At 50.0% G+C, this 23,611-nt stretch overlaps 1 protein-coding gene across 2 annotated transcripts; it reads left to right on the top strand.

Moving 5' to 3' along the window:
- The first annotated feature begins 1,028 nt into the window (after nt 1-1,028).
- Nucleotides 1,029-22,380, top strand: TRAIP (TRAF interacting protein). 2 transcript variants are annotated; one of them, XM_032868088.1, is made up of 15 exons: nt 1,506-1,603; nt 6,867-6,924; nt 7,440-7,523; nt 9,640-9,679; nt 10,290-10,417; nt 11,626-11,720; nt 12,218-12,331; nt 13,275-13,362; nt 13,968-14,057; nt 14,475-14,563; nt 19,151-19,306; nt 20,977-21,025; nt 21,300-21,449; nt 21,549-21,599; nt 21,800-22,380. In XM_032868088.1, exons 1-15 carry the CDS (start codon nt 1,506-1,508, stop codon nt 21,917-21,919), a joined length of 1,410 nt encoding a protein of 469 aa, XP_032723979.1. In that variant the 3' UTR covers nt 21,920-22,380. The 2 variants fall into 2 exon arrangements, with proteins under 2 accessions (XP_032723980.1, XP_032723979.1); XM_032868089.1 differs by lacking the exons at nt 21,549-21,599; nt 21,800-22,380 and adding an exon at nt 21,763-21,789 and having other exon boundaries at nt 1,029-1,603.
- Nucleotides 22,381-23,611: the final 1,231 nt, after the last annotated feature.

Below are 23,611 nucleotides of genomic sequence, written 5' to 3'. Positions count from 1 at the left end.
TCCTCTTGCCTTTGCTTCCTCTGTCTTACTGGGGAGGGGCCTCTGAAAGGCAATGGGGAGGGAAGAGGCTGGGAGCAGGTTCACAGGTCTGCTAAGTGCCATGAGGATTGCTTAGGCTGAGAGTACAGATCATTCTTTACCACTGTGTGTACCTTGATTGTGGTGGCGGGTCCTCTGGACTCCAGAAATCCACGTGGGTGGTGGCCCCTGCCTGGGCTTGTGCCAACGAAAAATCTCTGGACTGCTGTTCTGATAAGTCCTATTGAACAAGGAGCCCTTGTCTTGACTTAGGCATACAACTGAATCTCACCACGAACCAGCTACCATAGGGAGAGACCTTGCCCATAGCCAAAGTGGGCTTCCTTGGGTTGGGGAGAGGGTGCAGGGTGGGCAGTGCACAAAGGTTCTATGCTGCCCTTTGTGTCGATTCCTCCTCCTTGTGAAGAATGCCTGTCCTTTCCACATAGGCCCAAAGAACTTTGCTATGGGTCTACTTCAGGTGGAACAAATCAGCTTTAGATCATGGGGCTCTATATAAGGTTTCTTCTGCGGAGAAAGTAGTAACACTGCTAAAAATTGTTAAGTATGAAAACTTCCAGGAAGATTTGTTCCAGTCCTGACTGGCCCAAGTGAATTCACCAGGGATGCTGCTCTTTCTCAGGGAGGACCCCAAAGATAACTTCTCTGATGTGGTAATCAATAAAAGGATTTGTTAGTCCCTGGTCTATGAAGCATCTGGGCCTTCAAAATTCTAACCCCACTACGGTCCAGAGGCATGCTGATCCTCCTGGGAAAGAGCTGAAGTCAGGGTACTGGCCCTGCCGCCTCCAAACTTAGGGATCATCATGCCTTGCTTGGATAAAGCCAGAGTAAGCTCGGGGTGTCCTGAGGGGTTAGGACCTGTGTGCATCTTTCTAGGACCACTCAGAGCTGAGGGCTGAGAGAGTGGGGCGTTCTTTTAGTTTGTGGGAACTATGGGCTTCGGGGCGTATGGCCGGGCATTGCCCGGAGCCCAGGAGACCGCTCTCCATCGGGACAACCGTCCCATTTCCCTATGGCTTCGGTCTTCTCGACTCTCCCGAGGTGCAGAGAAGCCTTCCCTAATAGAACAGGGCTGAGGAGCCCGTGCCGGGCGCGCTTCGCACCAGATCTGGCTTCGGACCATAATGTCTTATCTTGCCCCACAAAGGGGCCAGCCGGCGGCATAGCTACTGCGGGTACCTGCCGAATCCTTCCAGGAGCTACTGGAGAGATACCACTGACAGATCAGTCTCGCGCTCAGCCCCAGGAATCTCTTCGGCCGTTAAGCTCCGCCCCCATGGCTCGTCCAATCCAGACCCAGCTCCCGGGCTCCGCCTCCACGTACCTTATCACCACTTCCGGTTCGCTCCCGGAAGTGGCGCTGTGGAGCCAAATTTGAAGCCCGCGGGGACGCGGGGGCCTGGCCGCGGAGCTGGACCTGTCGAGGTTTCCTTGGCTGCCTGATCCCCTTTAGATAAGTCGTCATGCCTATCCGTGCGCTGTGCACCATCTGCTCCGACTTCTTCGACCACTCCCGAGATGTGGCCGCCATCCACTGCGGCCACACCTTCCATCTTCAGTGGTGAGTGACCACAGTGGCGGGGCCGGGCTCTCGGCCTTGTACCGCTACAGAACTCGAGGGTGTTGGGTCCCCCGGCGGAGCCCAGACAGGTGATTAAGATGGCACTAGACTGATTCCCACGGTAGGTACCCGACCTGAGCAGAGGCGGGTCTGGGCAGGCTTCCCGGAGGAGGTAACAGAGTTGGGCAACAGAGTTGGTTCGGTGAACTTCAAGTAGGGGCTTCCTTGATCCGCTAGCAGAGAGATGTGACTTCAAAATTATTAGTCCGGGCAGAGGTGACTTTCGCCAAATTAACGAGGGCTTTTATTTCTTTGAGATAACCTGGTAGGCCTCTGGCTATCCGACTTGTGGTTTGGTTGATGTTTTGGGATTATTCCACCCAGAGTCATCTCGTTGGTCGGACTCACTGTATTCACTGACGCCAAGAATACCAAGATAACATGGAAGGAAGGGCAAGGGGGCACCTGGATGGCTCAGTTGGTTAAGCACCTGCCTTCGACTCAGGTCATGACTTCAGGGCCCTGGGACGGAGCAAGTCTGCTTCTCCCTTGCCCTCTGTGATCTCTCTCTCTCTCTCTCAAGTAAGTAAATAAAATCTTAAAAAAAAAAAAAAAAGCCAAACAAACATGGAGAGCAAGGAGGTGCTCCCTAATCCAGCCATCCTACTGACCCTTTGAATGTACAGCTGGTGAGGAAAGATTCCCTTAGCGTCTGTGGACTGGCTGATTCAGAGCTCTTTTCTGAAAGTGAAATATAATTGACATACCATATTATATTAGTTTTAGTTGCACAACATATTGATTTATCAATTCTGTACATTAGTCAATGCTTACCACGATTTAATTGTGGTCACTGTCTGTCACTATACAGCAGTATTTTTTAAAAGATTTTATTTATTTATGGGCACCTGGATGGCTCAGTTGGTTTAGTGACTGCCTTCACCTCAGGTCATGATCCCAGGGTCCTGGGGTCCAGCTTCCCATCAGGCTCCCTTCTCAGTGGGGAGTCTGCTTCTCCTTCTTCCACTCCCTCTGCTTGTGCTCTCTTTGTCTAATTAATTAATTAAAATATTTAATTTATTTATTTGAGAGAGAGAGAGTGAGAAAACTGCAGAGGGAGAGGGAAAAGCAGACTCTTTGCTGAGCAGGGAGTCCAGTGTGGGGTTTGATCCCAGGACCCTGGGATTCAGACCTGATGGGAAGGCAGACACCCAACCTGCTGAGCCACCCAGGCACCCACCATACAACACTATTATTGAGCATATTTCCTACGCTTTCCTTTTCATCTCCATGACTTATTTATTTGTTTGTTTGTTTGTTTGTTTTTTAAATGATTTTATTTATTTATTTGACAGAGAGAGAGATCACAAGTAGGCAGAGAGCCAGAGAGAGAGAGAGGAAGGGAAGCAGGCTCCCTGCTGAGCAGAGAGCCTGATTCAGAGCTTGATCCCAGGACCCTGGGATCATGACCTGAGCTGAAGGCAGAGACTTTAACCCACTGGGCCACCCAGGCACCCCATGACTTACTTATTTTATAACTGGAAGTTTGTACCTCTTAATTCCCTTTATCTATTTCCAGAACTTTTCCATCATTCCAAACAGAAACTGTATCAATAAATGACAATTCTCCATTACCCCTCATCCCCATTGCCCCCCAAACCTCTATTTTACCCTCTCTCTCCTTGAATTTTCCTATTCTGGGTATCTTGTGTAAGTGAAATCATACAGTATTTGTTCTTTTGAGTTTTGCTTACTTCACTAAGCATAATGTTTTCAAGGTTCATCCATGCTGTAGCATGTATGAGAATTTCATTCCTTTTATGACTAAAATTCAATTGTATGGGAATACCACATTTTATTTATCCCTTCATCTGTTAAAGGATGTTGGGTTGTTTCCGTGTTCTGGCTACTATGAATAATGCTACAATGAACTGGTGTAAAAGTATCTGTATAAGTGCCTGCTTTCATTCCTTTTGGGTTACACCCAGAGGTGAGATGACTGGATCATATGGTAATTCTATGTTTAATTTTTTGAAGAACTGCTTTACTGTTTTCCACATTAACTGCACCATTTTACATCCCCAGCAGCAATGCACAAGGGTCCAATTTCTCTACATCCTTGTCAACACTTGTTATTTTCTGTTTTGTTTTTTTTTTTTATAATAGTTATCTAATGGGTATTTTTTTTTAATGTGTGTGTGTTTACAGCTATCAACTTCCCTTTTAGCATGCTTTCACTGAATTCTGTAAGTCTTGGTATGTGGTCTTTTCATTTTCACTCATCTCAAGGTATTCTCTAATTTCCTTTATGATTTCTTCTTTGATCCATCAGTTATTTAAGAGTGTGTTAATTTCCATGTATTTGTGAATTTTCCAGTTTTGTTTTTTTTTCTGTTACTGGTTTTCAGTTTCATTCCATTGTGATCAGAAAAAACACTTTGTATGATTTTAATCTTTTAAAATTTATTGGTACTTGTTTTGTGGCCCAACATATGGTCTATCTTGGAGAATGTTCCGTGTGCACTAGAGAAAAATGCATACTCTGCTGTGATTGGGTGGAGTATTTGTGTGTTAGATCTAGTTGGTTTATGTTGTCTCAGTCCTCTATTTCCTTATGATTACCTGTGTGATGATTCTATCCATTATTAAAAGTTTGGGTTATTGACCTCTTCAACTTTTATTGTTTAGCTGTCTATTTCTCTCTTGAATCCTGTCCAATTTTCTTCCATATGTATTTTTTTTTTGGATCTGTTGTTAGGTACATGTGTGTTTATAATTGTTATTTCTTCTTGTTGGATTGTACCTTTTATCAATATATAAAGTCCTTCTTTGTTTTTTGTACCCTTTTTAACTTGAAGTCTGTTTTGTCTGACAATAACATAGCACTTCAGCTCTCTTTTTGTTACCATTTTTTTACTTATCCTGCTTGGGATTCATTATGGTTCTCTAACTTGTGGAATGGTTTCTGTAATTAGTTTTGAAAAATTATCAGCCATTATCTTTTCAGGTCTTGCCTCTAGTTTATTATCTGTTTTCTTTTCATATTAGTTTCTCATTTGTTATAACAAATTACTACTAACTTGGTGGTTTAAAACAACACAGATTTACTATCTTGCAGTTCCAGAGGTCAGAAGTCCAAAATGGGTTTACCGGGTTATAGTCAATGTTTGTAAGTAGATATATGCTTTTCTTAGCTCATGGCCCCATTTTCCATCTTCATTTCTCTCTGTATGACTCTGACACCCCTGCTTCACTTAGGGACCCTTGTGATTACATGGGGGCACACCTGGATAATTTCCCTGTCTCAAGATTTTTGTTTGTTTGTTTTAAGATTTATTTATTTATTATTATTATTATTTTTAAAGATTTTATTTATTTATTTGACAGAGATCACAAGTAGGCAGAGAGGCAGGCAGAGAGAGAGGAGGTAGCAGGCTCCCTGCTGAGCAGATAGCCCTATGCGGGACTTGATCCCAGGACCCTAGGATCATGATCTAAGCCGAAGGCAGTGGCTTTAACTCACTGAGCCACCCAGGACCTAACATGGAACCTAATATGGGGCTCTATCCCTGATTCCCCTGGGATCAGGACCTGAGCCGAAGGCAGATGCTCACTCGCAGACACTCAACCGACTGAGCCACCCAGGACACCCCCTGTCTCGAGATCCTAAATCACATCTGCAAAATTACTATTGTCATATAAGGTAAAATATATTCACAGTTTTGAGAAATTAGGATATAGACTTCTTGGGGAATGTGCATAATTCTACCTAATACTTTTTTTTTTTTTGAACTCCTTATTATATGTATGCTAGAGCTTTTCACATTATTTTCTATATCTTTTACCATCTCATATATTTTTCTTTTTGATTCTTAGTGTTTTTTGTGACCTCTCTTTTCATTTTACTAATTCTTCAACTGTGCGTAAACTGCCATTAAACTCATCCATTGAATTCTTAATTTTGGCCATTTTTTATTTTCGAATTTCTGTTTGGTCCTTATTAAATTCTGCCATGCCACCTTTTATTCTGTAGTTCTCTACTGATATATTTTTTTCTTTTCTAAGATAAACTCTACCCCTACCACAGGGCTCAAACTCACAACCCTAAGATCAAGAGTCACATGCTCTACCGACTGAGCCAGGCACCCCTCTACTGATATTTTCAGTCTTGATCTTTATTTCCTTAGCATGCTGTGTTACATTGTGTCTGACAATTCCCATATCTGAAGTCTTTGTGTGTATGTTCTGGTTTGCATGTGTAGTGCTTTTTCCCTTGTCTATTTGCTTTTTTAAAAAACTAAAACGGGAGCACCTGGGTGGCTCAGTGGGTTGAGCCTCTGCCTTCGGCTCAGGTTGTGATCTCAGGGTCCTGGGATGGAGCCCCGCACTGGGCTCTCTGCTAGGCGGGGAGCCTGCTTCCCTACCTCTCTCTCTGCCTGCCTCTTTGCCTACTTGTGATCTCTCTCTCTCTCTGCCAAATAAATAAAATCTTAAAAAACAAACAAACAACCTAAAACATTTACTTTATGTAATTGGAGTCATACGTAATATATCTTTTGTATCTGGCTTCTCTTCCTCCATGTTATGTGTATGTGATTCATCCATAATGTTGTTCTTAGATGTAGGCTCATTCTCATCGCTGTACCTGGGTACCTTTGAATTTATCTCATGCCTAATATATGGAAAAGTATTTACAGAAAAAAACAGGCCTGGGATGATGATATTACCTTCCAGAAAGGACTCTGCTTCTCCCTGGTCCCTGGTGGGAGAGTCTACTAGTAGGAGACTAATTAGAGTTTAAGGCTTGAGGTTTTGTTGGACCACTCAGATAGATGAGGCGAAGCTGGACTGTGTTTTGCTTTTACCACAACTTGCATTAACTTCTAGTGTACCCTTACTCTGAAAGTGTAGCCTTTTGGAGTCCTAGCTTAAAGTGGGGTGTTATTGGAATCCCTATCTCTGAGGGACCCTGGGCTTTGGCTGATGCTCCGTCCTAGTCAGAGCCTGGAATGTTGACAAAAGAGCAGCTCAGGTCAGGATGGCCACACCAACAGGGCCAAAAAAGGGCCGACTGGTCAGAGTGTTTGTACCAGTGAGGCCCCGTGGGATGTGCTGTCCCACTGTGATACTACCCTCCTTTGTGGTCAGGCATCAGGTTGAGGAGGAATAAGTCAGATGCTGTTGTGGTCAGGGTGACTGCCTGGCCTGTACGTCTCTGCCCAAGCAAGGACTCACCAGTCTGTTTCTCTTCTTCCCATTCCAGCCTAATTCAGTGGTTTGAGACAGCACCAAGTCGGACCTGCCCACAGTGTCGAATCCAGGTGAGGGTGATGGGGTAAAAACACCTTTTCCTTGCTGGGGAGGAGGAATGAGAAAAAATCTCTGAAACTGAACAATATCTTTGACCTTTTTGGACCCTCATGGTTTGAGGCTGATTAAGCCTTACTTGTGCTTTTGAGTGGCTCAGGAGACCTACTTGTGTCCAAGAATAGCTGGCAGATGGACTTGTTGCCCGGGCTGGTCTTCACGTAGCTAAATTTGACCTCCTTCCTTGCCTTTCCCCATCCTCAGTGCCCAGCACCTAGAGTTGGGGTGTCTTTTGAACAGTTACTACATGGGTCTATGGTGACATGACTTCAGAAACCACCAAACGAGTGGCACCAGCATGGGGCACCTGTAGGGTTACAGTGCTCATCTGATTCCAAGGGATATGCTGTGAAAAGTTAGGCCTGAGAACAGGCCTGGCTCCATGTTAAATTAAGCTGCATGTCCATTCCTGTCAGCCTTGCACATGACCCAGCTATACAGTCATACTCTCTCTTTTCCTTTCATCCAGGTTGGCAGAAGAACCATTATTAATAAGCTCTTCTTTGACCTTGCCCAAGAGGAGGAGAGTGTCTTAGATGCAGAATTCTTAAAGGTACCTGGGATTTATGTCATTCTACTGCACTGCAAGCCCTCTGAGAATTTACTCTCTGTTCCCTCCCAGGGTGGGTGTGTAAACTGTGGAGATAGAGTCTGGAGGGAGATTTGTAGAGGTTTCAAGGCAGAGGGGAAGAGAACAAAGGAAAAGTGATGATAAAGACCCAATCATTGGAGAGATACACTGTTGGGGAAGAAGGGAGCCACGTGACTGTGAGCCTTCGCTGTTGGGATTTCAGAGCGATTCCCACCAAAGGCCAGAGTGTCTCTCCTGAGGTTCTCTCACCTCGTGGAGGTTGTGCAGCCATCCTTCCCAGCCCACCTTGCTGCTTGGACAGCTAGAAACCAATCAGAAAACTCTTCTAGTCCTCAGCCACGGAGGATGTGTGGACCCACTATTCACAAACCTGGCTGTGCCTCAAAACTGTGGGGAAGCTTGGTACATATCCAGTTGTTCGAGTCTTTCCGGAACCAGGAATGGAGGGCAGAACCACTGGAATCAGGATGTGAGCCAGGGCAGAAACCCACCATTCCTCCTATACTTCTTCCCTTCAAGTCTAAGATTTAACTTTCTTTGTGTACCGGGGGGACTGAATTGGTCAAAACCTCTTGAGGAAGTGGGATTGGGATTCACAATGCACCTGGATACGAGGGTTCATTTGCTGGGCATCTGTCAGCCCAGGGTTCATTTGGCCTTGGCTCCGGGTTGCTGTGATGTCCTTGGAACCTTCCTGCTTCAAGAACATAGAGCTTTTGTGCTTAAAGCCAGCACGTTCATTGTCATGGTAACTGCTCCTGGTTTTAAGCTGCGTCTTCCCTGTGATAAAGACAACAAAGGCAGCTTCCTTTCTTTCTGGCTTTCAAAGCCAGATCTAGGAGACAGAGAGGCAGCATCTCAAGTAGTCTGGAGCATGGGCTTGCAGGCGCCTTGCTTAAGTGTAGGAGGCAGGCAACTTGGGGGAGCTTTGGGTTGGTGTCTGTTCTCTGGCAGCCCATGCATGCCCTTCTCTACCCACCATTTGCTCTCCAGGATATTCTGCCAACACTGAGCCACCCAGCCACCAAAAGCTTTTGTTCTGGAGTCCTGGGTGGGGGATTTTGACAGGAGCTCACCCCTCTACTGAGGCTGGTCTTTAGTATTGGTCACCAGTGAAATTCTGAGTCTCGTGCTGACCTGGAAAGGGTGATCTGGGGGAAGCTTTGCCTGAATTCCATCTAGCACCACCATGAACCCTTGGTCAAGCCTTTCAATTCTACAGTGCCTGGTTTTCCTGCTTATGGAAAACTTCTCTTGCCCATAGGGGTGTTGAGTGCTCTGAACTCCTGAATGGGAGCTGGACTCATTTCTGCCCCAGCCTCTCAGTGGTTCTGTGGCAGTGGCTCTGTAACTTAACGCCCGGGCTTTGAGAGGTTCATTTGACCCTCACAATAGTCTGGTTAGAGCCTAGCACGTGTGAGGTTTCATCCAGAGACACGAAGTTGTCCCAGCTTACCTACTTTATTAGGGTTGGAAGATTCGTGGTACACAGAGCCAGCTCAGAGCTTGGAGAGAAGTAGACTGTGGAGCAAGCAGGACCTGGGGTAGAGGGAAGGAGTGGTGACCCAAGGTCCTTAGCCCTCCCAACTCTGTGTCCCCAGTCAGTGAAGCCCAGAGAGTGTAAGGGCCAGCACAGGGCCAAGGAAGTGATGGAAGCCTCTGCTGTGAGACTGATCCCACAGGTCCAACTTCACTTCTCTTGCCCCTTTCTGGCCCCTCTCTTGCCCTGTTCTGTCTCCTTCCCTGTCCCAGGGTCTTGTACTTGAGATTATTTTCCTCCATCTTACCTACTTTTTAAAAAAAGCATGGAGCACTGGGTGTGGTACAAAAACAATGAATACTGTTATGCTGAAAATAAATTTAAAAAAATGATTAAAAAAAAAAACCAGATAAAAAAGCAAGACGTATCTCTCCACTGTGGGCCTAGCTTGGCCATGACATATATCAGGGTCTGTGCCTCCCTGGACCTGCAGGCCTCATTGTCCCCTCCTGGATATCTCCCTGCAAGCCTTTGGGATGCTGTGTGGAAGCCAGGTATGATGCCTTTCTGCTTCTTATTGTGGATATTGCCTTGTAGAATGAACTGGATAACACCAGAGCCCAGCTTTCTCAGAAAGGTGAGTTAGTAAGAGGCAAGGGGTCCTGGGAAGCCCCTGACCTAGGTGCTTGGGGGGGAGGCCCTGGGAAGAATGGTTCCAGCCTTCTGGTAAAGCTAGGGGCTTTCCCTGCTTTGTACAGCCAAGAGTTTTGCCAGCTCTTGTGATTGGCAGGAAAGGGGAAGAAAGGGAGGTGCCTCAAGCTGTGCACCTAGGCCTGATGAGATTTCTCTCTTTGTCTGAGGACAAAGAGAGAACCCCAGGACTGGGGCTGGGAAGGGACTACCAAATGGGACAGACTATTTCTAGGAGAGAGTTTGGCTGCTGAGTTTCGCAGGAAACCTGCTTGAGTTCTAAGATGATGAATTAACTAGACTCTTGGGAGTGGAGAGCAGTGAAATCTTTACTCAAGTAGTTCTAAACAGCAGAAAGAGGGTCTCATCCCATGCATGAAGAGACTCTGGCTTAGCTTCCCTGGCTTGGTGTGTGCCAGAGAGAGAAGCAGGCCACCCAACTTGCTGACCAGATACTTGTTCCTTACGTGGCTCTGGGGTGTGGTGCTGGAGCCCAAGGGCTCAGGTTCTTACACTGATGAGTGAACAGGCCTTCCCCCTTCTCACCCCTGCTGCAGAGAAGGAGAAAAGGGACAGTCAGGTCATCATTGACACCTTGCGGGACACGCTGGAAGAGCGCAACGCCACTGTGGAATCCTTGCAGAAGGCCTTAGACAAGGCTGAAATGCTGTGCTCCACCCTCAAGGTGGGTCCCCAGGTTCCGGGGGCACAAGTTGGTTGGGCTCATCTTCTGCTTCTGCCTTGGTCATTACCTTCGTTTGTGCTGTTATAAAATGGAGGCAAATCCCTTCTTCCCCAGGCCACCCATATTGTACCCATCCAGCCCGTAAGCAAAGGGTCACATTGGCCATGCTTACAGATTTTGCGCCAGGTAGTATGAAGAGGTGAGGCCTTCCCGGCGCTTCTCGGAGGGTCAGCTCAGCCAAGACCTCAGTGAGTCTGGACCTTGTTTCCAAAAGTGGTTTGTACTCCACCGATGAAGCCAGACTGAGGAACCTTCCATTAGCACTCTAGTCCTTGGCTGGGCTGCTCTCTGGAGCCAGATCAAACAGCATCCCAGGGAGGAGCAGGGGGCCTTTGAAGTCAGATGTGCTGAGCTGACCGGGCAGATCAAAGCCTGCAGAGCAAGGCGCTCTAGACCCAGATGAATTTTGTATCAGGCTGGGTTGGTGAGCCTCTTGCTCTCTAAGGGGCATGAGGCGATTGATCTGAACCTGCAGTTGATGTTCTGGCCTCGTAAGAAGGAGCAGTCCTTGCTGGATGCCATTTGAAAGGGAATGGGAGCCATCTTTGTGAACAGACAGAGCCCCAGGGTGTTCGTTGTCTCTGTTCCTGCTTGGTGGCTGGGCTGGATCACGTGGCGTGGCCAGTGGGAGGGAAGGAGTGAATCAGTACTTGACCGCAGAGCGGGCATCTTCGATGGCATTCCCAGGTCAGAGATGGAGTGCTTTTGTGCTGAGAGCCGCCTGGCCCACTGCCTCTGGTCCAGCTCTCCTATCCTGATTGGTAACTGTCCTTGGGTCTAGATGATGGATAATGAGACCTGGATTTGTGTTTCTTCAGCTGCATACACGACATGCACCCTGAGCCCTTAAGCCATGGGACCTCAGCAGCCCACAGTGGACCTCTAGATAGTGGGATGTGCCTGGGTTAAGACACATCTCGGGAGGAAGCAAGCAGGGAGGTGAAGGAGCAGCTGGTGTAGGGCGTCAGAGCAGAAAAAACACAAGCCAGAATGGGGCCCAGGAGCCTTCCGCCCGCGGGGCTGGGGACACACGGTTATTGGCATTTGGAAAAGTGGACAGTTCCAGAGTAGAGTTTTCAGGATGACTTTAGCCATGGTGGCTGGGATCCTCCAAGCGACAGGTGGGCATGGGTGTGTTTGCTGTGCAGAAGCAGATGAAGTACTTGGAGCAGCAGCAGGATGAGAGCAGGCAAGCACAGGAGGAGGCACGCCGACTCAGGACCAAGATGCGAACCATGGAGCGGTGAGCCTGACGCTGGGACCACCCTCAGCTCACTCCTCCAGCCCCGGGGCCCAGCTCTTAGGACTGCAGTGGGGCTTGGATCACTTCCATGGCTCAAATCTCCATTGGCCATGTGGAGCTCAGGCCAGCGGGGTGTGGGCCCCCGTGTCCTCACTCGGCCTCGGGGGGCTCCTCCACTTGCCACGAGGCCCCTGGCCTCAGTCTTCCCCCTTTCTATTGCCCGTGGCCCAGTGACCTGGCAGGTCTTTGGCTCCAGAGACCCTTCTCCAGGGATCCCTGACCTTAAGGACCTGTCAGCACCCGTTCTTCCCCAGCAGCATCCCTGCAGCTACGTTCGGCTCTGTTGCAGGGCCTTTCTTTGGGTAGACCCGCCTGCTAAAGCATGCTGGCAGGCCAGGCTGTCACCATAGCAACAGCAGCAAAGGAGAGCAGAGCTGCACTGGGTACCTACCCATCAGCCTCCAGATTCTAAATGTCGTGGGCTGGGTGTTTTTCAGGATTGAGCTCCTGCTCCAGAGCCAGCGACCCGAGGTGGAGGAGATGATCCGAGACATGGGTGTGGGACAGTCCGCGGTGGAGCAGCTGGCAGTGTACTGCGTGTCCCTCAAGAAGTGTGTACTCTGGCCCCTGTGGCTCAGTCCAGGAGCTAAGCCATGGCACCTTCTCTGTTGCCCACCTCTTACAAAGCAGGGCAGGCTGAGTAAAGGGGCAGGCTCTGGAGCTATCCTGCCTCAGTTGAACTGTGACCCCACCTCATGTGGCTAGGAGTCAATTTCTGAGCCTCTGACCAGCTTCCTGCGTGGGGATAGTAATAACTTGCCTAATTGGGTTACTGAGAGAATGAGTGTGAAGGGAAGTGTTATTCTTTTTTTTTTTTTTTTTTTAGATTTTATTTATTTATTTGACAGAGCTAGCAAGAGAGGGAATACAAGCAGGGGGGATTTGGGAGGGAGAAACAGGCTCCCCACTGAGCAGGGAGCCCCATGTGGGGCTTGATCCCAGGACCCTGGGATTACAACCTGAGCTGAAGGCAGGTGCTTAACTGACTGAGCCACCCAGGCACCCCAGAAGTGTTATCGCTAAGCAGACTGGCACCATTCTCTGAGCTATAAGCCCCATAATGATAAATGGAGCCTGTTTCCCATCAGCACTTACCGACTCTGCCTAACTTGAATCAGAAACTTTGTTCAGATTCGCCACTACTGTGGATGTGAGGTTGTGGAAAGGGGCCACATGGCTGACAGGTGCAGAGGATTCCAGATGTCTCCAGTGAGGGCCAGGTGGTATAGGGGCCTCTTCCTGAGACCCTAGTGAGGGCGGGGCTTTCTGCATACCCTCTCCAATCACCAGGGCCTGCAGGACAGGCAGGGAACAGAGACTCCCCCCGCCCCTTACAGGACCCTCCACAGCCCCACCCAATTGGGCTCAGGGGTCAGAGTAGGGAGGAGACCTGGCTGAGGGGACAGCCTGGGCTCTATGTTTGTTTGGTGCCAGGGTGCAGTCTGACCAGCAGGGTGCCCCATTCTGACATCCCTTTTCCTGGCTCCCTCATAGAGAGTATGAGAATCTCAAAGAAGCTCGGAAGGCCTCAGGGGAGCTGGCAGACAAACTGAAGAAGGACTTGTTTTCTTCCAAAAACAAGGTAACAGTGGGGAACCAAAGGTGAGGGGCGTGGTGGCTATCCTTTTGTCGTGCTGGTTCCTGTCTCCTGAGCACAGGCGTGGGCCCTGATGGTGCAGCAGACTCCATGGGGCCATTGGGTGGCCCACAGGGACTGGTTACTGGGCCCCAGCTCTGGCTCTGTGGCTTGTCCACTTAGGGTAGCTGGTCACGCAGGCATGCCCCCCACCCCCGTACATGTACATCCACGATGCCCTCTATTCTCTCTGACCTCTGGCACCTCTCAGCTGGCTGGAGAGCACAGATCCTGAATGTGACAGTGTCAGAGGCCTGCTTTTGTTCCAGGCCCAGAGTAAGAGGAACATACTTGGAACCCGGTTATTTCAGCACAGCTGCTTTATCTCTGGGCCTGGTGCCTCCATGGGATGTTGGGTGTAGAACACAGCCCTAGTTCCCAGGCAGCTCCAGATGGACACGGACAGGCCCCACAAAGCCAGGGTCTCCCCGTGTGTCCTCAGACTCTTCTGGACCTGGGGCTCCCGTGAGCGTGCGCTGGGTAGTAGCAGGTGGGGGTAGAGCACATGGCTGCCTGCTGGCCTGGTCTTTACTCCCTACAGTTTCTTATAGTTGCAGACAGTCTACTCTGAACTAGACCAGACCAAGTTGGAGCTGAAGTCGGCCCAGAAGGATCTACAGAGTGCTGACAAGGAGATCGTGGTGAGGGACATCCCTGGCCAGACGGGAATGAGGGGTTGTTTGTGCATCCTCCGAGAGCCTAGGAACCTATGTCCCAGTCTGTGGTGGTGGTTCTGGGTTCCCTGCATCCTCCTGGCTCAGAGGGGGTCAGGATTTGGAGCCTGGGCCTCCTCAGTAGAGGACAGACAGCGCCGTGGGTCTTCTCCCACAGCCTGTCCTGTACCTATATCCCCTGAGACGTAGCCTCACCACAGGAGAGGCTTCACCAGAGAGGGGTTCTGAGACTGGATGATCCCAGGCGTTCGGGATGTTGGGGGTTCAGGCCTTGCCCTGCTCCCAGTGGGCTTGCCTGTTCTGCATGTCATCCATGTCCTTGGCGGTCTCTCCGGGATCGCTGCCTCAGCCTTCCTTTCACACTCTTCTCTTTCCTTCCCCAAGAGCCTGAAAAAAAAGCTAACGATGCTTCAGGAAACCCTGAACCTGCCACCAGTGGACACTGAGACTGTCAACCGCCTGGTTTTAGAGAGGTTTGTTGACTTTCTGGGGTGTGCAGGGGTCATAAGCTGGAAGAACTCCCCCAGAAAGGGTCTTCACTACTCCTGGCTTTGGTTGGGTGGGTGGTCCGTGTGGGCCTGAAGGCTGTGGGCCTCCTGCCCTGGGACATAGCCAAGATGTAATTGGAAAACAGCTTTGAGGCAAGCTCTGGGCTCTGACAAGGAAAGGTCGGCCAGAGAGGACCTAGGGACGGGCAGGGAAGGGACAGGAGGGTTGACTGTCCACACGCTTCCTGTTTATGGAATGCTTACCAAATGCATCTGTCTGCCCCAGATTCTGAAACAAACATGAAACCAGTCACCAAAATAAATTCCCCGCTGCTCTCAGGAATGTGTGCATTAAAGTTGCCAGCAGGGGGAGCCAAGAGGCAGAGGGATAGGCGTCCCTCCCAGGACCAGCTGCCCATTCCTCCTGAGTGTTTCACAGAAGCTGACCAGCTAAGAGCACCTCAGGGCTGTCCTGCCTAGCTGCCCAGCTGCTGGCCCAGACAGAAAGCACATAAGCCAGTGGCCCAGACTTTTATTTGAGTCACTTTTCAATGTCCTTTGGAAAATCATTATGCTCCTTCTTCCTCACATATAAGCAGTTGCTGGAGTCTGCCTGGCTAACCTCTGTGGTGCCTCCTGACCAGATACCCAGCCACCACCTGAAGGTGAGGCTGGTGACCATCCTCTGGCTTCTCCTGTCTGCCCAGGTTATCAGGTCCTGGGCTTCACGTCATTGCCTCCCCCACCAGACACACCCAGACCTCTCGGCACTGTACCTGAGGCACTCGTGGAACCAGCCCGTGTGCACACAGGCGGCGATGAGTAGACCGGGAGCCACATCTTGCTCTGTGTTCCTCACACGAACTTCCTTATACGAACATTCCTCATTGGGGAGTGAGTGCCAACAAGCCAGGGTCCTCTCATTCTCATCGTACCTTTAGTTCTTCAACCGTATTCTTCCCTTTTTACCTCAGACCCTCCAGCGTCTCCTCATGGAGCTAGAGCTGCCCGCCTACCCGTCTGGGCTGGACTGAGAAATGGCTGTGGGAGTGTGATTTTCTGTGAGGTCCAGTGTGTTGCCGATTTGGACAAACTAGGCTCCATGTCTGGTCCTTCCTCCCCACTCCACTCTCAGAGCCCAGTGGCCACGGCAGCTTGAAAGCCCAGGTAGCACAAGGGCTCTGTCAGGAGCCTGGCTCATGGAGATCTGATAGTCTCAAAGGCCATCTCATGTGGTCAGGCGTTTAGAACTCAAACTGCCTCAAGGCAGGAAGTAAAAATCCTTTTTCTAGGCTGTCACTCCAGGCTGCTATCTACAAGCTCCACCGTGCTCCCTGCACTTCCCACTCCGTGGGCCTCAGGGCATTTCCACACACTTGTGCTCTGTGTCTGGCATCCACAGTGAGGGATGCCTCCAGGCTCCCTGGGACTCTGCATACCTGCTTTTGCTTACTTTCTTTACCACTCCGCACCAGAATGAGGCCTAGACTTCTGTAGCAGGTTCTCACTGAGGGCGCACTGCGTGTCAGGCCCTCTCAGTCCTCATGGAGCTCGTGGTCCAGTAAGGTAGACAAACTGGGGGTGGTCAGATGGCGAAGCCCCCAAAGCCCCCGGCCATGACAGGCCACGAGGACAGGCCAGATCCCATGACAAGAAAAGTGGTGCTTATGCCATTTGTATCTAGAGGTTTCAGTGAGGGCTGAGCTCTGGCTCTTGGGGCCGGGGCATGTGGGAGCCTCCAGGGTGGGCAGCTCGGGCTGCCGGGTGTAGTGGGGTGTGGCACGGCTGCAGAGAGCTGGGTGTGATGAGGTTTATTGACCCTTTGGGGTGGGAGATAGCGGCAGAGGACTCGCTGGGGTTGGTAGACAGAGGCAGAATTAACAGATACTACAACAGTGTTGCTGCGAATGCTCTTGGCTCCTGCTTTATGCTGTGGCTCCCAGAGGGGAAAGCAAAGCAACCAGCATGGCATGGATTTGAGGTGGGTTTGTGCAACCTTTGTTTTCACTTGCAGGCAAGAAGGGTAGAGGCTCCAGGACCTGGCCAGGGAAAGAAAGAGATAGTCCAAGCTTCCCACATTGCTTACCCACCCAAATCAGTGCAGGTAGTTTGCTTTCCTCCGATCCGCATGCCCCAGTGGGCTCCCGGCCAGGGACTCATACCCTCACAGGACATCCCTCTGTCCTTGAGCATCGGTAGAAGGGCTTTGGACACCCCCAATGACAAGGTCCCTAAAGGAAGGATGTTCTTGGGGCTGCCCTGCCACTCCCCGGAGTTCTCTGACCACAGGAGCGCCACTAGGCCTGGGTAGGCTGGAAAAATCCTAATAGCTGCAGTTTTCTAACAGAATACCACCAGCCCTCGTTATAAAGGCAACAACATACTCATCATTGAGAATTTGGAAAATACGGACTTAGCACAGAGGTCGCTGTTGACATGTGATATATTTTCTTCAAGTCCTTTCTCTCTGTGTGGGGAAAGGTTGAGGGGAGATGTGTGTGCACCAATACTGTACTTTCCATAGAATTGTTTTCCCAAATTACAGTGGCAAAACATACCTGAAAAATTTACCAGCATTTTCAAGGGCACACTTCGGTAACATTACATACGTGATGTGGTTTCATCTCCACCAGCCACCTCCGGAACCCTTTTCATCTTGAAAAACTGAAACTCTATACTCATTAAACAATAACTCCTATTTTCCAGCCTCCAGCACCCACCACTCTACTTTGTGTCTCTATGATTCTGACTACTCCAGATACCACATTTAAGGGGAATCATTCGGTATTTGTCTTTTTGTGACTCGGCTCATGATGTCCTCAGGGTTCATCCATGTTGTAGCAGGTTGGACATGTATAGCACATTTTGCTTATACGTTCGCTGCTGGCCGGACATCTGGGTTGCTTCCACCTTTTAACTGTTGTGAGTATGCAGCTATGAACATAGCTGTGTGGATGTCTCTTTGAGATCCTGCTTTCAGCTCTGGATGTATATCCAGAAGTGGAGTGGCTGGATCATATGGTAATTCTATTTTTAGCTTTTCGAGGAACTGCTGTACTATTTTACACGACAGATGTACCATTTTATATTCCCACCAACAGTATACAAAGATTCCAATTTTTTTTTCAGGATTTTATTTTTAAGTCATCTCCATACCCAGTGTGGGGCTCAAACTCATGACCCCAAGATCAAGAGTCTCCCGCTCCGCCCATTGGGCCAGCCGGGCACCCCAGGGTTCCAATTTTACCACATGTTCACCTACACTTGTTCTTTTCTGTTAGTTTGGGTTTTTGTTGTTGTTTCTAGCAGCCATCCTCCTGGGTGTGAAGTAGCTCATGGTAACCTTGATGTGCATCACCCTAATGACCAGTGACATTGAGCATCTTTTCATGGGCTTACTGGCCATCTGTAGATCTTTTCTGGAGAAAAGTCTATTCGGGCCCTGGGCCCAGTTTTGAACTAGCTTGTTTGTTTTCCGTTACAGGGCTTCAGTTCTATCTATCTATATTCTGGATTTTAGTCCTTTACGAGAGAGATGATTTGCAAATAGTTTCTTCCATTCTGTGAATCACCTTCTTACTCTATTAACAGTGTCTTCTTCTTTTTTTTTTTTTTTGAAGATTTTATTTGTTTATTTGACAGAGACAGAGACAGCAAGAGAGGGAACACAAGCAGGCGGAGTGGGAGAGGGAGAAGCAGGCTTCCCATGGAGCAGGGAGCCCGATGCGGGGCTCAATCCCAGGACCCTGGGATCATGACCTGAGCCGAAGGCAGACGCTTAACAACTGAGCCACCCTGGCGCCCCATGTCTTTTTTTTTTTTTTTAAGATTTTATTTATTTATTTGAGAGAGAGAGAAAGAGCATGGGAGCAGGGGGTGAGGGACAAGCAGACTCTGCTGCAAGCCCAGAGCCCAATGGAGGGCTCGATCCCACAACTCCCAAGATCATGACCCGAGCCAAAACCAAGAATCAGATGCTCAACTGACTGAGCCATCTGGGTGCCCAAAAAGTGTCTTTAGATGCACACAATTTTAAATCTTTTTGGAGTCCAACTTGTCTGTTTTTTCTTTTATCACAGAGTTTCATATTACTTTTTAAATGTCACGTATGAGCATTTCCCCATGTTATTAAGTTTACTCTCCAAAAACATGAGTTTAATGTCTGCATCATATTTAGGCTGTGAAAGTGCCAGCCCTCTGGGGAGTCATTTGACCATTTCCAAAATTATGCCATTTGCCGTCTCCATCAGTCTGTGGGCACATCTCTGGCCCCTTGCACTACATTCTGACAGATTAAGCTATTTGGTCAAAACGCAGCCTTTTGCTTGTACACTTGGGTTTTGTGTGTGTTTTGCTTTCTTCCTTCCATGTCTTGAAGACTTTCACTGGTCCCATGACTAAAGCACTAAGCCAAGTGGTTTTTTCCAGAGGTTCAGGCTTCCTTGCAGGGTGGCCCTGAGCCAGATGTGGGCTCCAGACCCCTGGAACCAGGCCATCTCTGATGCTTCAGGGACTGTTGTTCTTCTGGACTGCCATGGTGGTCCAGAGTAACTAGGCCCACTCTGCCTATAGCCCAGCCCCTATGGAGATGCTGAGCCTAAAGCTTCGCCGACCAGCCTTTGGTGAGGACATTGACCTCAATGCCACCTTTGATGTCAACACCCCTCCATCCCAGGCCTCCAGCATCCATCATGGCCGTGCCAAGAAGCTCTGCCAAGAGATAGCACGGTAAGTAGTAGTCCCCAGCCCTGTCCACAGCCTCGAGGGAGGATAATGAAGAGGTCTCTGCTGGCCCTGCCCTTGTCACTCCAAGTGGCTAACAGGGCAGTGAGGGTCACCTGGGGTTGGCCATGACTTTGGTTCTGACCACCTCTTGTTCCCTCTCCTGAGTTCTTCTCTTGCTTATCGTAGTCATCACTATCTTTTAAGCAGATGTGCTGTAATGTGAGTTGGAGAGAACACAGGGGTCCCAGTAGGGTCAGGTCTGGGTTGATGATGATGGGGGATGTGTGTGCTCCCCATACCTTGAATGCCTGCCCACCAGAGTCCTGGGCCAGGGACTCTGAACTTCCTCTTCTAATGTGTGCCTCTTGGGCTCATGCTTAGGACCATCTCAAATCATGGAGCCCAGGACTCTACCACCTAAGGGGGTATCCCATGGAGCAAGTATAAGAAACTGTAGGGAGCTGCAGGGGTTGGGTGGGACCTGTACTAGGGGTGTAGAGGACTGGGAATGCCTCCACAGGCATTCCTTAATCAGAGACTTTGGAGATGAGAGAAAGAAATCAAGGTGTTAGGGAGTGAAGGTGGAAGACTACTGGGGAGAGGGCAAAATGGAGAGCCAGCTGGGCTCCCCATCTCTCCCCGCCCTCAGGGCTGGAGATACCTATGTCATACGGGGTCAGGCATGGTAGCCATGGAAAGCAACCCTTGGGCATATGGGCTGCCATCAGGAATTACAAGTGCCTAGGGCACTGGTTTCTTGACGTCTCTTTTGCTATAAAGGGTAAGACATTTTTATCATCTTTAGGATCTAAAGGGAGGGTGGGGAAACCCAGGATATTTCCACCTTGGATCCACCTCCCCAGGGCCAAACTTGCAGCAAGTGGAGACTCTTCCCATGGTCATCATGTAGCCTCACCACAGGCTATGAGGGCAGGAGTGGAGGGCTCCAGAGCTGACAGGCCCAATCTTGGCTCTGTCCTCATGGCTTTGAGAAGCCACATGGTCAGAGCTACGTTACCATCCTTTTACCCACCTGGGTAAATACCAGCAGAGAGTATTCAGCTGCTAGTGTCCTCAGGAATTGGATGGAAATACTGTGTCTAGTTCTGGAGCTGGGAGTGAATGGCCACGGCCTGGGCCATGATCAGTTCTCCCCCCAGACCCTGCCTGCACAGATTATCTAGGAAGGTGGCCTAGCCCTGTGTAATGAGAACTTTCTAAGCTCTCAACCAAGGGTCTTATGGAGCTGGTGGCCCCTCTCTGGGCAGATGCGGCTAAACCTTAGCTCACGAAGTGCCTTCTGCTTGTATAGACGTGACTGGGTTTCCTCCTGTGGGTGGTGAATCAGCGGGGCCTCTAGGCCCACAAAGAGCCCAGGACATGCTATGGTGCCTGAGGCCTTGATGAGCATTGGAATTGGCTTGGCTCCAAGTGGAAGCCACAAGACTGGAAAGTGTTTCAACTTCCCCCTCCCCACTTTGGCAGCTGTGATCATGTCCAGCTGTTCAGAGATCTGCATGTGGGGTGGGGCTGACCAAGGGGCCTTGCCCAGCACACCACCATTACAGAAGCTGTATCCCATGGTGGCTCCCTAAGGGCTGTGTGCTGAGCCTGGTTTGCCTGGCCTTGTGTCTTGCTCACCTGCCTCTTGCCTTCATGTCTTGCTCTCGCAGCTCTCCCGTTCAGGACATCCCCAAGAAGATGGCCAAAGGCCCCAAGCAGGTAAGGCTTCCTAGAAGAAGTCAGGCAGTCACCATCCAACCCTTGCCAGGACTGAGTGTGAAGCTGGGCCGCTGAGGGAGCAGGGTCTTGCCAGAGACCTCTCATTCCTGGCCCAGGACTGAAATACTTTGGAACTACCTGGGAATTCTTCTCATTATCCTTTCTGCATCCGGGTGAGGTGCCAGAGGTCCTGGTCCTGTTCCACTCCTGCAACCCGGCCCCTCCTTTGCTGCCACCGGGCTCATCAGGTCTGGCTTTGGGGTCTGCCCTCCAGGAGTCCCAGCTCTCACTGGGCGGCCAGCGCTGTGTGGGAGAGCCAGATGAGGAGCTGGCCAGTGCCTTTCCTGTCTTCATCCGGAATGCCGTCCTCGGCCAGAAACAGCCCAAAAGAGCCAAGGCAGAGCCCAGTCGCAGCACAGATGCAGTGAGTATGGCTTCCCACAAGGGGCAAGTGCCAGTGCTCTTGGGTGGCCAGCCCCCTAGCCTATTAGCCTGGCCCACTCACTTCTTCCTTCTACTTTAGGTAAGGACAGGCTTCGATGGGCTTGGAGGTCGGACAAAATTCATCCAACCTGTATCCTTGTTCTGTAACATTGGGCAGAGCTGAGCTAGCCACACCATCCCTCACCTGTACCCCAGCCCCCAGCCTGGCAGTGGCTACAGCCTCAAGTGTGCAGAGCTAGACCGCACTCAGAGTAGAGCTGCCCAGCCCCCAAGCTTAAGCCTTTGCTGCCCAGTCTCTTCTTTAGGCCTCTTCCTTGACTTCTTCTTCAGACTGACACGTCTATGATCCGCCCACTGCCTGTGAAACCCAAGCCCAAGACTAAGCAGAGAGTGGCGGTGAGACGAGTGCTCCCTCCCTCCCAGGCCAAGCTGGACACCTTCCTGTGGTAGTGAGAACAGTGAGCCAGATCAATGGCCAGATATTGTGCCTCCAAGTTACAGGCCAGGACTGGCTCTGCAGGGGGTATGGGGGGCATGGCCCCTCTTCCAGGACCAGCCCCAAGGGCAAGGGTAGACAAAAAGATGGGGGTGAGGGTGAGGCCCAGAAGCCTTGCATTTCCTTCACTCACCCTGCCTGTCCACCCCACCCCACCCCAACTGGGTCTACCATACTGGGCCTACGTGTGGCTCCTTGTTGAAGGCTCCTGTTTATAGCCGATGTGCCTGGGCTGCTGCTGGTTCTCGAGACTAAGGTCTTTTGTTGACTGTGTGGACCAAAGTGCCTGGGGCTTCTTGGGCAATTTCAGCCTCCCCAAGCTTCTGCCTACTTCTCACTTGCTGCTAGGCATGGCCAGAGCTGAGCAGGATGGGGATGGTGATAGGGAGAGGATGGTTGGGCAGGGGAGGGGAGATTTCTATGTAAAATAAAAAAGATAGAAGCTTTTCTTCATGGCTCTGGGAGTATAAATTTGCATCAAACTTTGACAAACCATTTGGCATAATTTTCTAAAATGGGACCTTCACCTAGACTCAGACTCAGTAGCCCTACCCTGAGGCATGTGCCCCCTCATAGGGCACCAGGAGACCCCAGCAGGAATGAGATCACTGTAGTTTTTTGTTTTTTTTTTTAAGATTTTATTTATTTATTTGACAGAGATCACAAGTAGGCAGAGAGAGAGGAGGAAGCAGGCTCCGTGCCGAGCAGAGAGCCTGATGCGGGCCTCGATCCCAGGACCCTGGGATCATGACCCAAGCCAAAGGTAGCGGCTTTAACCCACTGAGCCACCCAGGCGCCCCTAAATCACTGCAGTTTTATCCACAGTCTCTAAGCTGGGCACAGGCCAAATGCCATAGGCTGGAAAGCAATTAGGTAAACAGGTATAGCCATACAGGGAACTCCCAGCAAGCAAAATGAATAATCTGTGACTTTGGGGTCTTAACTTCAAGAGTACTTTCTCCCAGATATGAGGGAGAGGAGATGCAACATGGGGGGTTAATGTGGTAGGAGAAGAGTAAATGAAACAAGTTGGGATTGGGAGGGAGACAAACCATAAGTGACTCTTAATCTCACAAAACAAACTGAGGGTTGCTGGGCAGAGGGGGGTTGGGGGGGGTTATGGACATTGGGTAGGGTATGTGCTATGGTGAGTGCTGTGAAGTTTGTAAACGTGGAGATTCACAGACCTGTACCCCTGGGGGAAAAAATATATATATATATATGTTTATAAAAAAAAAAATTATTAAAAAAAAAAAAAAAAAAAAAAAGAGTACTTTCTCCCAGACTTCCCCTTGTGACCTCTATCTTGGCTGAGGTCTCCTATACTTCTCTTTCTCACTACTGCATGGGGGTTCATCTCTCTCCGCGGGGCCCAGCATGGGCCTGGCACAAGGAATGAAGGGAGGTGCCCATGTGCTTCATGCTGAGCATGCCCAGGTGCCTCCAGCGCATCCAGAGGGGCCACACAGAGAGAAAGTAATGCTCTTTGTGATGGGAGCCAGATTCTTCTGTTGCCGCCTTGAACCAAGGAGGTTTGGTGAGGAGAAGCGCAGCATCGAGTTAGGGGGCCCTCTGTGGCTGCCTAATAGGCTTCCAGGCCAGCTGAGTGATCTTAGCAAACTCCCTACCTCTCAGAGTGTCTCCGC

The sequence above is a fragment of the Lontra canadensis genome, unplaced genomic scaffold (genome assembly GCF_010015895.1).
Source record: "Lontra canadensis isolate GAN:19392208 unplaced genomic scaffold, GSC_riverotter_1.0 scaffold35, whole genome shotgun sequence".
Classification (NCBI taxonomy): domain Eukaryota; kingdom Metazoa; phylum Chordata; class Mammalia; order Carnivora; family Mustelidae; genus Lontra; species Lontra canadensis.
Note: the sequence above shows the minus strand (reverse complement) of the source record. Positions and strands in the feature narration are given on the sequence as shown.